The sequence below is a fragment of the Dama dama genome, chromosome 25, assembly GCF_033118175.1.
Source record: "Dama dama isolate Ldn47 chromosome 25, ASM3311817v1, whole genome shotgun sequence".
NCBI classification, from domain to species: Eukaryota; Metazoa; Chordata; class Mammalia; order Artiodactyla; family Cervidae; genus Dama; species Dama dama.
Genome location: NC_083705.1, coordinates 12,433,719 through 12,446,757, shown reverse-complemented (window position 1 = coordinate 12,446,757; position 13,039 = coordinate 12,433,719). Strand labels below are relative to the sequence as shown.

General features: G+C 44.4%; 1 protein-coding gene across 1 annotated transcript in view; it reads left to right on the top strand.

Annotated features, from left to right (window-relative positions):
• The window catches only part of STK10 (serine/threonine kinase 10), a 122,719-nt gene that overhangs the window by 90,379 nt on the left and 19,301 nt on the right, over positions 1-13,039 (top strand). The window contains exons 11-12 of the mRNA XM_061129457.1: positions 4,680-4,803; positions 5,226-5,405. Coding sequence (XP_060985440.1) covers positions 4,680-4,803; positions 5,226-5,405 — 304 coding nt within the window. The remainder of the gene's footprint in view (positions 1-4,679; positions 4,804-5,225; positions 5,406-13,039) is intronic.

The window sequence follows — 13,039 nt, the reverse complement described above, 5'->3', positions numbered from 1 at the left end:
ACCGAGTCATCTTTGCAATCTTAAGGCACTCAGGCGCCCTGACAGCCCTCCCCAGGGAGACCCTACTTCAGCCGTTCTGTAGATGAGGAAACAGCGTTTCTTGGTGGGAACTTACTTGCCTCAGGTCACCCAGTGAGATCTGTCTGTGAGAAGTCTACCAGCTTCCGCTGGACCAGGAAGCTTTCTGGGGGGCTTCCCGGGGATGGAGGTGGGGGCTTAGCAGCTAGAGAGGGAGGCCCCAGAGCCACGAAGCTGCCTTGAGGCCAGGGCTTTGCTGGAACAATTCATGACTGGCTTGGAGGACACCTCTGAAACATCAAACACATTCTTTTTTTTTTTTTTTTTGATTCTCTCAGATTTTTTTTTTTTATTATTATTATTATTTTTTTTCCAGTGGGTTTTGTCATACATTGATATGAATCAGCCATGGATTTACATGTATTCCCAATCCCGATCCCCCCTCCCACCTCCCTCTCCACCCGATTCCTCTGGGTCTTCCCAGTGCACCAGGCCGGAGCACTTGTCTCGTGCATCCCACCTGGGCTGGTGATCTGTTTCACCATAGATAGTATACATGCTGTTCTTTTGAAATATCCTACCCTCACATTCTCCCACAAAGTTCAAAAGTCTGTTCTGTATTTCTGTGTCTCTTTTTCTGTTCTGCATATAGGGTTATCGTTATCACCTTTCTAAATTCCATATACATGTGTCAGTATGCTGTAATGTTCTTTATCTTTCTGGCTTACTTCACTCTGTATAAGGGGCTCCAGCTTCATCCATCTCATTAGGACTGGTTCAAATGAATTCTTTTTAATGGCTGAGTAATATTCCATGGTGTATATGTACCACAGCTTCCTTATCCATTCATCTGCTGATGGGCATCTAGGTTGCTTCCATGTCCTGGCTATTATAAACAGTGCTGCGATGAACATTGGGGTGCACGTGTCTCTTTCAGATCTGGTTTCCTCAGTGTGTATGCCCAGAAGTGGGATTGCTGGGTCATACGACATAAATCAAAGCAAGATCCTCTATGACCCACCTCCCAGAATATTGGAAATAAAAGCAAAACTAAACAAATGGGACCTAATGAAACTTAAAAGCTTTTGCACTACAAAGGAAACTATAAGTAAGGTGAAAAGACAGCCCTCAGATTGGGAGAAAATAATAGCAAATGAAGAAACAGACAAAGGATTAATCTCAAAAATATACAAGCAACTCCTGCAGCTCAATTCCAGAAAAATAAATGACCCAATCAAAAAATGGGCCAAAGAACTAAACAGACATTTCTCCAAAGAAGACATACAGATGGCTAACAAACACATGAAAAGATGCTCAACATCACTCATTATTAGAGAAATGCAAATCAAAACCACAATGAGGTACCATTACACGCCAGTCAGGATGGCTGCTATCCAAAAGTCTACAAGCAATAAATGCTGGAGAGGGTGTGGAGAAAAGGGAACCCTCTTACACTGTTGGTGGGAATGCAAACTAGTACAGCCGCTATGGAAAACAGTGTGGAGATTTCTTAAAAAACTGGAAATAGAACTGCCAAACACATTCTTATCTTAAGAAAAGCACAGACATTCCGAAGCCAAAGAGGAGGAGTTTTGGATGCCTAGGGGCACGTTTCCCCTCTCGAAGCCAGGGGGATGACAGGTGGACTTTTCACTGCTGAGGTTACTTGTTGTTTCAGTCGCTCCGTCGTGTCCGACTCTTTGCGACCCCATGGACTGCAGCACGCCAGGCTTCCCTGTCTTTCGCTATCTCTCGGAGTTTGCTCAAATTCATGTCTATTGAGTCAGTGATGCCATGTAATCATCTCATCCTCTGCTACCCCCTCCTCCTTTTGCCTTCAATCTTTCGCAGCATCAGTTTTTCCAGTAAGTCAGCTGTTTGCATCAGGTGGCCTCCTCTGTGTGTGCTGGGGAGGCTCGGGGCCAGGGGAGGGGTGGTCGTGGTTGCTTTCGGCTGAAAACACTGCCTTCTGTTCTCATGGTCACTGCTCGGGCTTCCACGCTCAGGGGCTGGATTTCCTTTCTGTCCTCTCCCCTCTGGGCAGTTCGGGTTTCTGGGGTTGAAATTCCAACTCCACCGCACCCCATCTGAAAGTGACCCTGAGGCGGGACCCCCACCTCCCTCCTCAGCAGAGGAGCGGGTGCTGCCCAGCTTTCAAAGGTGAGTTTTGCCGAGGTGGAGAAGAGGTGCTCGCAAAGGAGGAGACTTTTCTTGTTTCCCTGCTGTGGTCTGAAGGCCCCGTGAGTCCGGCCGGGCTGCGGGCTGTCAGACTCTGTCGCGTCCCTGGTTGAACCTGGGTCCTAGCACTTCGGGAGGCTTGGGTCCCATGTAGGCTTTGGAACAGGATCACCGAATAGTCACTCGTGCAGGTTGCAGCTGCTGGGTCAGAGTTCTTTCTGGTTTTCCCTGAAGTTCCTGGAGCTGATTCTTTCCTTCTTGAGCCTGTCTCGGCCTGCCTTTCCCTTGTGAGGACGCCAGTGGGTCAGGAGGTCATGTCAGAAGCCGGTTGCTTACCTTACTCTGCTTGTTTTTTGTCAGTTGCTCTCTGAGCCTTAGTTCCTCTTGTGTCAGGATTTCCATGTCTTTGTTTACGCTCTCAGAAATCGCCTCCTGCCTCCTCTCTTCCCGAAATGCAGAGGCTCCCAGAGACGCTTCCCTACACAGCTGTAAAAAGTGTCTCTGGCTTTTCCCAGAGACTGGGCGGCCTTTGCCTCTTCTTCCTCATTACCATTCGAGAAGTTACCACTTGGGGAGTAGTTGCCATGTGTCAGACAGGCACTGCAGGTATCACCTCATTTAACCTTAAAGAACCTGTGAGGAAGAGATTATCTCCCCATTTTACAGATGCAGCGGAGAAAGAGCCTGCAAAGCCTGAGCCACTGCCTGAGGGCGCCTGGCTGGAAAGTGAGCTGAGCTAAGATTCACACGCGGCCTCTCTGACCCCTGGAGCGGGAGGCCTCCCCTCCTGCAGCTGCTGGTGGGCAGTTCCTGGGGAGCTCTGCCCGCTCAGAGCCGTGAGGCAGGCCCGCGGTGGGGGTGGCCACGGGGCAGCCTGCAGATGCTGGGCTAGAGCAGAGTACAGGCTGCCAAGCGGTCCCCGTTCCCCTCCAGGAGGCCCGAGTCTTCTGCCATCATTTTAATTTCTTTTCTGATTATATAAAAGATACATACCAATTTTTAATGGACTTGCTCAGAAAGAAGCGTGGTAGGTGGGCTTTATCCCGCAAGTGGGCTTCCCAGGTGACTCAGTAGTAAAGAATCTGCCTGCCAGTGAAGGAAGCACAGGAGACTCAGGTTCAATCCCTGGGTCAGGAAGATCCCCTGGAGGAGGAAATGGCAACGCACTCCAGTTTTCGTGCTGGGAAAATCCCACGGAGAGAGGAGCCTGGTGGGCTGTAGTCCAGGGGATCGCAAGAAGTCAGACACGACTAAGCGTGCATGCATGCCACCAGTAATGTTCTGTGTGTCACTCATGCACACATTGACAATAAATATGTTCCAAAGTTAAGGTACACTGTGTGGTCTGGGTCAAATTTTTATTGTGTTTACATTTTGAATAGGTAATATAATATCATGGTTCAAGACTGAAAAAGGAAAAGAGGGTGAACAGTGAAACATCTCCCTCACTCACTTTTCTGCCAGCCACCCAGTTCCCTTCTTTGTGTTAATATTTTACAGTGTAATCCTTCCAGAAACACTCAATGTTTAAATAGGAAAGTAAACTTGCACAGGCCCATTTGCACACACATATATGGTCCTTCTTGTTTTTCAACCAGATGGTCAGTAGCATAATAGACCCACTCTTTAATAGCTTACTTTTTTCATTTAGAGATCAGTCCCTATCTGTTTATAAAGAATTGCTGCATTTTTCATAGATTTTTTTCCCCATGTAATTTGATACCTTCTAGAAATTAATTTTTAATGGTTGAATAAAATTATATCAGACATATTTTATTTAATTAGATCTATATTGACAGACATATAAGTTGTTTCCAATTTTGTACTAGTATAAATAGCATGGTTATGAATGGTGGTGGTGGTTTAGTCACTGTTGTGTCCGACTCTTGTGACCCCATGGACTATAGCCTGCCAGGGTCCTCTGTCCATGGGATTTTCCTGGCAAGAATATTTGAGTGGGTGAATATCCTTATTCAGTTTTGCTGTATATCTATGAATATCTCTTTAGAATCACTATCCAGAAGTGGAACTATGTCAGAAGCATACCTTACTGACAAATTGTCCTCCAGAAATGTGTCGATTTGTACATATCAGCAATATAGGAAAGTATCAATTTCCCCTATATTCTTACCTATTTAATGAAAATGGTATTTGTTTTTTAATCTGAATTTCATATCCATATAGATGATTTAAATTTTCTTTTTGTCTTGTTTTATGTCTGTTCATGCTCTGTGCCACTTTTTAAAATTAGGATATTCCTGTTTTTCTTATTGATTTGTAAGCACTCTTTATATACTCAGATTATTAATGTGTTGCCTGTCAATCACTGTCAAATAAAATGTGAGTTCTAAGTTCTCGTCCTGCCTCTGTCCCGGACCATGTGATGCCTCACCATGCCCCCGCCTTCCGTGTCCTTAGCTATGACTTATGTGATCATTGAGGATACTTTCTGACTGGAATGTCCACATCCTTCTACCCTTCAGGCGCCAGGAACTCCGGGAGCTTCGGCTGCTCCAGAAAGAAGAACATCGGAATCAAACCCAACTGAGCAGCAAGCATGAGCTGCAGCTGGAGCAAATGCATAAGCGTTTTGAACAAGAAATCAACGTGAGTGTGAGAAAAGATGGGTCCCCAGAGGGCTTCTTGCCTCCTTATTTTCTTTAAGTAGAGGTCGCCAAGTGAGGATGATTGGCCATGGAGAGTAAATCGCAACAGTTTCCCAGTTCCCCTGGTTTCCTGATGTCCTTAGGCACTGACTTGTAAACGCAGTATCGCATGCAGTCACACAGGAGGACCTCTAGAGGGGACGTAACCTTTACTGAGCCCCATGCAACAACGCTGCGAGGCAGATGGTCTGGTCTTTGTTTTGCACCTGAGGAAACTGACTCAGAGAGGTTAGGTGACTTGTCTCAGGTCACACAGTGAGGTAGTAGAGCTGGGATTCAAGCCCAGGTGTGAGCACAGCCTCTGGGCTTTCCCCATCTCCCTCCTAGGTGACTTTCCTGACTTTCCTTTTCTGCTCTTTCTAGGCCAAGAAGAAGTTCTTTGACATAGAGCTGGAGAACCTGGAGCGTCAGCAAAAGCAACAAGTAGAGAAGATGGAGCAAGACCATGCGGTGCGCCGCCGGGAGGAGGCCAAGCGGATTCGCCTGGAGCAAGAGCGGGACTATGCCAAGTTCCAGGAGCAGCTCAAGCTGATGAAGAAGGAGGTGAATACGTGCTGGGCGGAAGCAGGGCATCCTGGGAGGATGAGGGCCCTCTCAGCTGCAAATGATCAAACCTCAGCTCAACCTCACCTCAGCAGTAAAGGGAATTTGGAGGAGCTTACATACCTGAGAAGTGCATGTCCAGGGATGTCTGGATCTGCATCCTCCAGCTGTGCCATTAGGAGCCCCTTCTCCATATTTTGGGCTCTGCCTTCCTCTGCGTGGGCTTGGCTCCAGGCAGGCCCTTGTCTTGTGGCCTCAGGCAACTTCCTCGACATCCCTCCAGCTTAGCAGCCTGAGCTGGAAGAGAGCAGGGAGGAGGGAAGGGATGGCGACTTAGGGGAACTTGAGATGCTGTCACCAGGCGGGGAGCTGAGTGATGTGTGGGTGCACACACATCCTCCATGCCTGACTCTCCCTTCTCCTAGAAGAGTAGCTCCCTCACTTGGACCCACGTGCCTCTTCTCCCTCTTTCCCCAACAGCTGGAAGGGGAAGTGGCAAAGAGGTAATGGTCATGAAACAAGGGAAGGGAGGCCTTCCGCGGGGCAGGGCATCTGAGTCCTAGAGAGCAGCCCATGCCTCCCCCATGGAGCCAGACACTTGGAGGCTGGGCCAGACTTTCTTTCCTGAGCCCTCAGGAGAAAGGATGGGAATGAGGAGGGTGGAACCTGGGGCAGGGGATGCCAATCCAGGCTGCTCCCGATCTCCAGGTGGGAATGGTAGGAGCTGCTTCTAGGGGTGGCCCGTGGTGCTTTTCGGGGCCCGCAGAGCCCAGGGCCCAGACTTGACTGTGTTGGACATGACATGTGGTGACTCCAGGAAGCCTCCAGTGGCTGCCTGTGGGAGTTAGGGCCACTGGCTGTGATGACACAGCTTGCCTAGGGCACAAAATTTAAGGAGGTACAATAAAACTCCTAAATCAAGATAAATAATATTCTGATGTAATGTTTTAAAATAGAAATTAGTGTAAAATATTCATTACAGGTTACTCCCTGAAAGTCCAGCGGTGAGACTCTGCACTTTTACTGCCGAGGGCCCAGGTTCAATCCCTGGCTGGAGAACTAAGATCCCACAGCCACATGGCGTGGTCAAAAATAAAAAAAAATTCCCGATGAACAGATTATCAGCTATTTAAAATAAAAGCAGGATCCGACAGAGCCAGGATTAGTCTGAGGCGATGAGGCTGAGCCCTCCAAGTATAGGACTTGATCCTGTCTGTATTTGCTATTTTGTTCATGGTTTCTTTGGCATTAATTTTGAGTTTCTAGAATTGTATTTATTCCCCTTTGTGCCTGAGGTGAGTGCCTCCACTTTCTGTTGTTGTTCAGTTACTAAGTCATGTCCGACTCTTTGCAACCCCATGGACTGTAGCGCACCAGTCTTCTCTGTCCTCCACGATCTCCCGGAGTTTGTTCAAATTCATGTCCATTGAGTTGGTGATGCCATCCAACCATCTCATCCTCTATCGTCCCCTTCTCCTCCTGCCTTCAATCTTTCCTAGCATCAGGGTCTTTTCCAGTGAGTCGGCTCTTTGCATCAGGTGGCCAAAGTATTGGACCTTCATTTCAGCTTCAGCATCGGTCCTTCCAATTAATATTTGGGACTGATTTCCTTTAGGATTGACTGGTTTGATCTCCTTGCAGTCCAAGGGACTCTCATGAGTCTTCTCCAGCACTGCAGTTTAAAAGCATCAATTCTTCAATGCTCAGCCTTCTTTATGATCTAATTCTCACATCCATGCATGATTACTGGAAAAACCATAGCTCTAACTATATGAATCTTTGTCAGCAAAGTGATGTCTCTGCTTTTTAACCCGCTGTCTAGGTTGTCATAGTTTTCCTTCCAAAGGCCTTGACTTACTCTGGTCCTGAACCTCCTGCTGAGAGATGGGCTTGTGGACAGAGATATGTGGGGGTTGGGGAGGGGAGGGGCTGATACTAAACACTTCCACAGCCCCAGTGCTGGGAACACAGGCTTGGGAGGCAGGCTTGTTTCCAAGTCTTTGGCACTGTGGCTCAAAGCTAAATGCTAGGCTTTGGACAAGCTACAGGCAGACCTTGTTTTATTGCACTTAGCAGATGTTGTGTCTTCTTTGTACAAATTGAAGGTTTGTGGCAACCCTGCCACGAGCAAGTCTTTCTGTACCATTTTTTCCAACAGCATTTGCTCACTTCCTATCTGTGTCACATTTTGGTAATGCTTGCATATTTCAGACTTTATCATTATATTTGCCATGGTGATTGGTGGTGGTTATTTTTGCAGAAGGATTACAATTCGCTGAAGGCTGAGATGATGACTAGCATTTTTTAGCAATAAAACATGTTTACGTTATATACAGTTTTTTAAGGCATGCTATTACACACTTAACAGACTACAATATATTGTACATGTAACTTTTCCTATGTACTGAGAAACCAGAAAATTCACGGGACTTGCTTCATTGCAATCTTCACCTTATTGTGGTTGTCTGGAACCAAACCAGTGATATTCTGGAGTTACTGCCTGAGTTCTGGCTGTCTTCTGTCACAGTGAGAGTTATTCAGGGGCTGTTGTGTTGAGTGCCTACCTGTGTGGCATTGAATGGGGTACCAGGGACACTAATGAGCAAAATAGATAGGGTCCCTCAAGGAGTTTGTTAATTTCCAGGGAAGCTAGAGAAACAAAGTACAGTACTAAATAAATAAAACTGTTGCCCATTACATAGTAATACTTGCTGTGAGAGCAGATAGGCTGGTTAACTAGAGAAGATAAGGAGAGCTCTGCTTTAGAAGGGAAAGCAGGTGATGACAGGATCGCTCGGGAAGCTGTTTGAGATATAGACTAAATGGCAATGCTGGCCTGGCACCAGGCACCTCGTAAGCACTTACTGCACGGTGGCCCCTCGGGTCATGCTTACCATTATCATTGTTAGGTCTAAGGATTCCTGCTGGTGGGACCAGTGAAAGGCTGTGCTTCACGGAACACCCCCAAAGTGTCCCAGGATTCCGTATCCTGCCATGGCCTACTCCATAGTCAGAAGGCCTTCTTTGACTGCAAAGGTCACCTCTGTGCAGGTGAAGCCCAGTAGGAATGGCAGGCTTGGGTAGAGATGGCCTGCCCATGGCCCTTGGATTGGTGGTTAGGCTGCACCAGCAGGGGTGAGGGACGAAAGTGGGAATGGGTAGGACGCCCAGGGGAGCAGACTCTGAAATATCGGTGGGTGCATTAGCCAGCCCAGTGCTGCATCAGAGAAACCCACACGTGGATGCTGGCGAGGGGCACCACACAGGTCTGAGTGGACTTTCTAAAGAAGAAGTCTGTCTTTCCTTTATTTCTGGCCATGCTGGGTGTTTATCGCTGTGTGTGGGCTTTCTGCAGTTGCAGCGGGTGGGGGCTGCTCTCTGCTGCGGTGCCTGTGTTTGTGGGGGCTGCTCTCTGCTGCGGTGCCCGGGCCTGTGTTTGTGGGGGCTGCTCTGGCCACAGAGCACAGGGTCCAGGTGCGGGGCTCCTGTGGGGTGCCGTGTGGGCTCAGCGGCTGTAGCTCATGGGCTCTCGACTACCGGCTGCATAGTTGTGGCACACGAGCTTATCTTCCCAGACTGGTGATCAAACCTGGGTCCGCTGCATTGGCACGTGGATTCTTTATCACTGGACCTCCAGAGAAGTCCCAGTGTGGACTTTTGTTTAACCAGTTCAGAGCAAGGCAGGGTTCACCCTGTCCATTTCCCTACAACCCACTGATTGTGAGAAAGCTGGTCATGATTTGATCCCAGGCATAGAAAACATACAAAAATAACAGAGGGTAAAACTTGAGATGCCTCCTGGGGCCTCTTTCATGGTTACAGCAGTTATTATGAAATATTTATCATGCTAATGACCTTCATGCACTTAGGAGGTATGCATATAGGAAAAAATCAGTATTAGTAAGCCAGTTGAATGGGGACATATTTATTCTTCATTGTTGTTTCAAGTAATTAAACCCAGCACTGTGTATGTCTGTGCATAGAAATATAATAAATATATTTTGTGAGGATGGAACTGGTGGTCTGCTTCTCATTGCCCGTACACACAGTACATTTAATATCTGTGAGAAACTCAGTTGACAATTGTAACTTACTTCTTAGACCTCCTAAATGTGAAAACAGACTCAGTCTTAAAGGAAATCTTTCCAGAACTCTGTTTCCTTGCCTTCCTAGGCAAAACTCATTAAACATAATTTAACTACTTCTTAAATAGTTTGGATCTCTATAATACCACAGCGTTATACTCCTGGAAGGACCCTGGGAATTTTGATTAAAAGCCAGATAATTTTTTCTGATGAGAGAATGGGAAACAAGTCCAGGGACTGTTCCAAAGATGGGCAGTTGGATCAGAAAGCAGGATATCTGACATTGAGTAGAGAGCCTGTCTTTATCGCCCTCAGTCAGAGTGGTGCTGGTACATCCCTACCCTCAGGGGCTTCTTATGAGTAAGTCCAAGTGCCCCTTTGCCAAGTGACCCCATGCGACTCTACTCTGAATGTTCTTTTGCTTTCTCCCTCCACTGGCAGTGGGGTAACACTTCTTACAGTGTTCAGTGCCTTTAGCATAAAGCTCCAGACCCTTTTCTAAACTGCTGCTTCTCATCTGTCCTGGAAAACCACTTCATCAAGCTTGAAAAGCACCCTTCTAAGCTAGTGGGTCTTTTCAATTGTATTCTGCCTTGAATGGGGCTGTCAGTGGCATTTTGACAAACTCTAGACAGGTGCTAAATTATCATTATGTACCATATGTCCAGGGGAGCCTTTGGATATTGACGGTGAAGTGACACACATGCAATTTTTGAGATATCTTATGAGGATGTCTAAGACAGTAGTGTGACAGTGGTTCTCAACCAGGGACTCTTTTTGCCCATCCCATGTCCTCCCCGCCCCTCCCTCTGCCGCTGCCCCGAGAACATTTCGCAATATCTAGAAACATTTTTGGTTGTCATCACTGGGGAGAAGGTGTTATAGCATCTAAGGTTAGAGATGCTATTAACATTCTATAGTACATGGGAAACCCCCACAACAAAGAATTATTTGGCTCCAAAAGTCAAAAGTGCCAAGGCTGAGAAACCCTAATCAAAGACTGTTAAAGCTAAAGAATACAGGGGCAGGATTTGGATTACAGACCTAAAGCCATGAAAGAAAACACCAGAGAATTGAAAGAAGAGACGATAAACAATAGCTGGTAGGGTCTTGGGGTCATATGTTAAATGTACATTTAATTTTAGGAGAGGCTGCCAAACTTTTACAAAAGAGTCTGTATTATTTTACATGTCCAGAACAACACGTGAGTTCCAGTTGCTCCACGTCATAACCAGCGCTTGGAATCATTAGTTTGATTTTTTCTATTTTTGCCATTCTGATAGGAAGTGATATTGCATTGTGACTTTTTATTTGTGTTTCATTAATGACTAATGTTGAATATCTTTTCATGTGCTTATTTGCTGTCTATATATCTTTTTTGACAAGGTCCTATTTAAATCTTTCACTCATTTGTTTAGCTGGGTGATTTCTTTATTTTTTTATTACTGAATTCTGACAGTTTTTTTTACATTCTGGATACAGTCCTTGTCAGTTACATATTTTGCAAATGTTTGCTCCCAGTCTGTGGCTTGTCTTTTGGTTCTTCTAACAGTGTCTTGCATAAAGCAGAAGTACGTACTCTGATGATGTCTACTTTATCATTTTTTCTTTTACAGATTGTGTGTTTACTGGCGTATCTAAGCTACCTTTGCACAGCTCAGGGTCATGCTTTCTTTCAGATGTTTTACACTTTTAAGTGTTACATTAGATGTGTAATGTGTGGGTGAGATTCACTGTTATTAGTGTTGATTTTGCCTATGGATGTCCAGTTTTCTAGCACCATTTGCTGAAAGGACTATCCTTTCTCCATTGATCTGCCTTTGCATCTTTATGCAAAATCAATTGACCATATATTCTGTGTGTCTGTAACTGGACTATATGCAGGTCCATTGATCTATTTGTCTACCTTTCACCAATTCTACAATGTCTTGATAAATATATTTTTACAGTAAATCAGGTAGTGTAAGTCCTCCAACTTTATTCCTTTTTTCCAAAATTATTTTGGTTATTCTAATTCCTTTGCCCATTCATATGTATCTTAGAATCAGTTTATTGATTTCTGTAAAAATATCTGATGAAATTTTTGATTGAGATTGAGTTGAATTCATGTATCAATTTAGGGAGAATGGAATCGGAACAATATTGAACCTTCCTTTCTACGAACATAATCTATCCATTCATTTAGCTCTTCTTTAACATCCTTCCTTAGTGTTTTATAGTTTTCAGCATACAAATTCAGCATATATTTTGTTAGAATTATATTTAGTTCATTTTTTGTGTTATTGTACAAGGTACTATTTTTTGATGTCAATTTCTAATGTCAAAGCTAGAGTATAGGAAAATACTGGTATATTGAGCCCTGTATATTGATCTCCCTTAAACTCATCAGTTCTAGGACTTTTGAAAAAAAATAGACTTGTGATTTTTCCACATAGACAACAATTTTGCAAACAGTTTTATTTCTTCCTTTTTATTTTATTTAAAAATTTTTTATTGAAGTATAGTTGACTTAGCATGTTGTGTTAATTTCTGCTGTACAGAAAAGTGAATCAGTTATACATAAATATATATTCTCTCATATCCTTTGCGACCCCATGGACTATATACTTCATGGAATTATCCAGGCCAGAATATTGGAGTGGGTAGCCTTTCCCTTCTCCAGGGGATCTTCCCAACCCAGGGGTCAAACCCACAGGGGTCAAAGCCATAAGGGAAGCCCATATTCTTTTCTATCATGGTTTATTACAGGGTATTGAATGTAGTTCCCTGTGCTATACACTAGGACCTTATTGTTTATCATATTTCTCTTTTTAATCTATATATTTTTTGTTTATTTTTCTTTCTTTATCATGCTGGCAAGGACCTGTAGTGGGATGTTAAACAGGAATAGTAAAGTGGACATCTTTGCCTTGTTCCCAGTCTTAAGGGGAAAACATTTAGTCTTTTATAGTTAAGTATGATGTTAGCATTAAGGTTTTTGTAGATGCTGTCTTTCAGATTAAGGAAGTTCTCTTCTACTTCTAGTGTGCTAATAGATTTTGTCATGAATGGATGTTGAATTTTATCAAATAGTTTTCCTATTGATATTGGTATGATCATATAGTTTTTCTTCTTTAGTGTACTGATATTGTGAATTATATTGACTGATTCTCACATATTGAATGAGCTTTACATTCCTGGGATAAAGCCCACTTGGTCATTATGTATTTTCCTTTTGATATATTACTAGATTGAGTTTGCTATTATTTTGGTGAGGATTTTTGAGTCTGTATTCATTGAAAAGATATTGGTCTGTGGTTTTCTTTTAATGTTGCTCTGGTTTTAGTTATTTGTTTCTTCTTGAATGTACTTTGGTACTTTCTTTCAAGCAATTTGTCTGTTTCACCTAATGGGCTGAATTTATTGACATAAAGCTGTTCATGGTATTCCCTTGGTATCCTTTTAATGACTGTAGGATCTGTGGTGATTTCTCTTCCCCTCTTCATATGGTAGTTTGTGTTGTAGTATCCTCTTTCTCTCCTGCCTCCTTTTCCCTCTCATCTTCTTCCT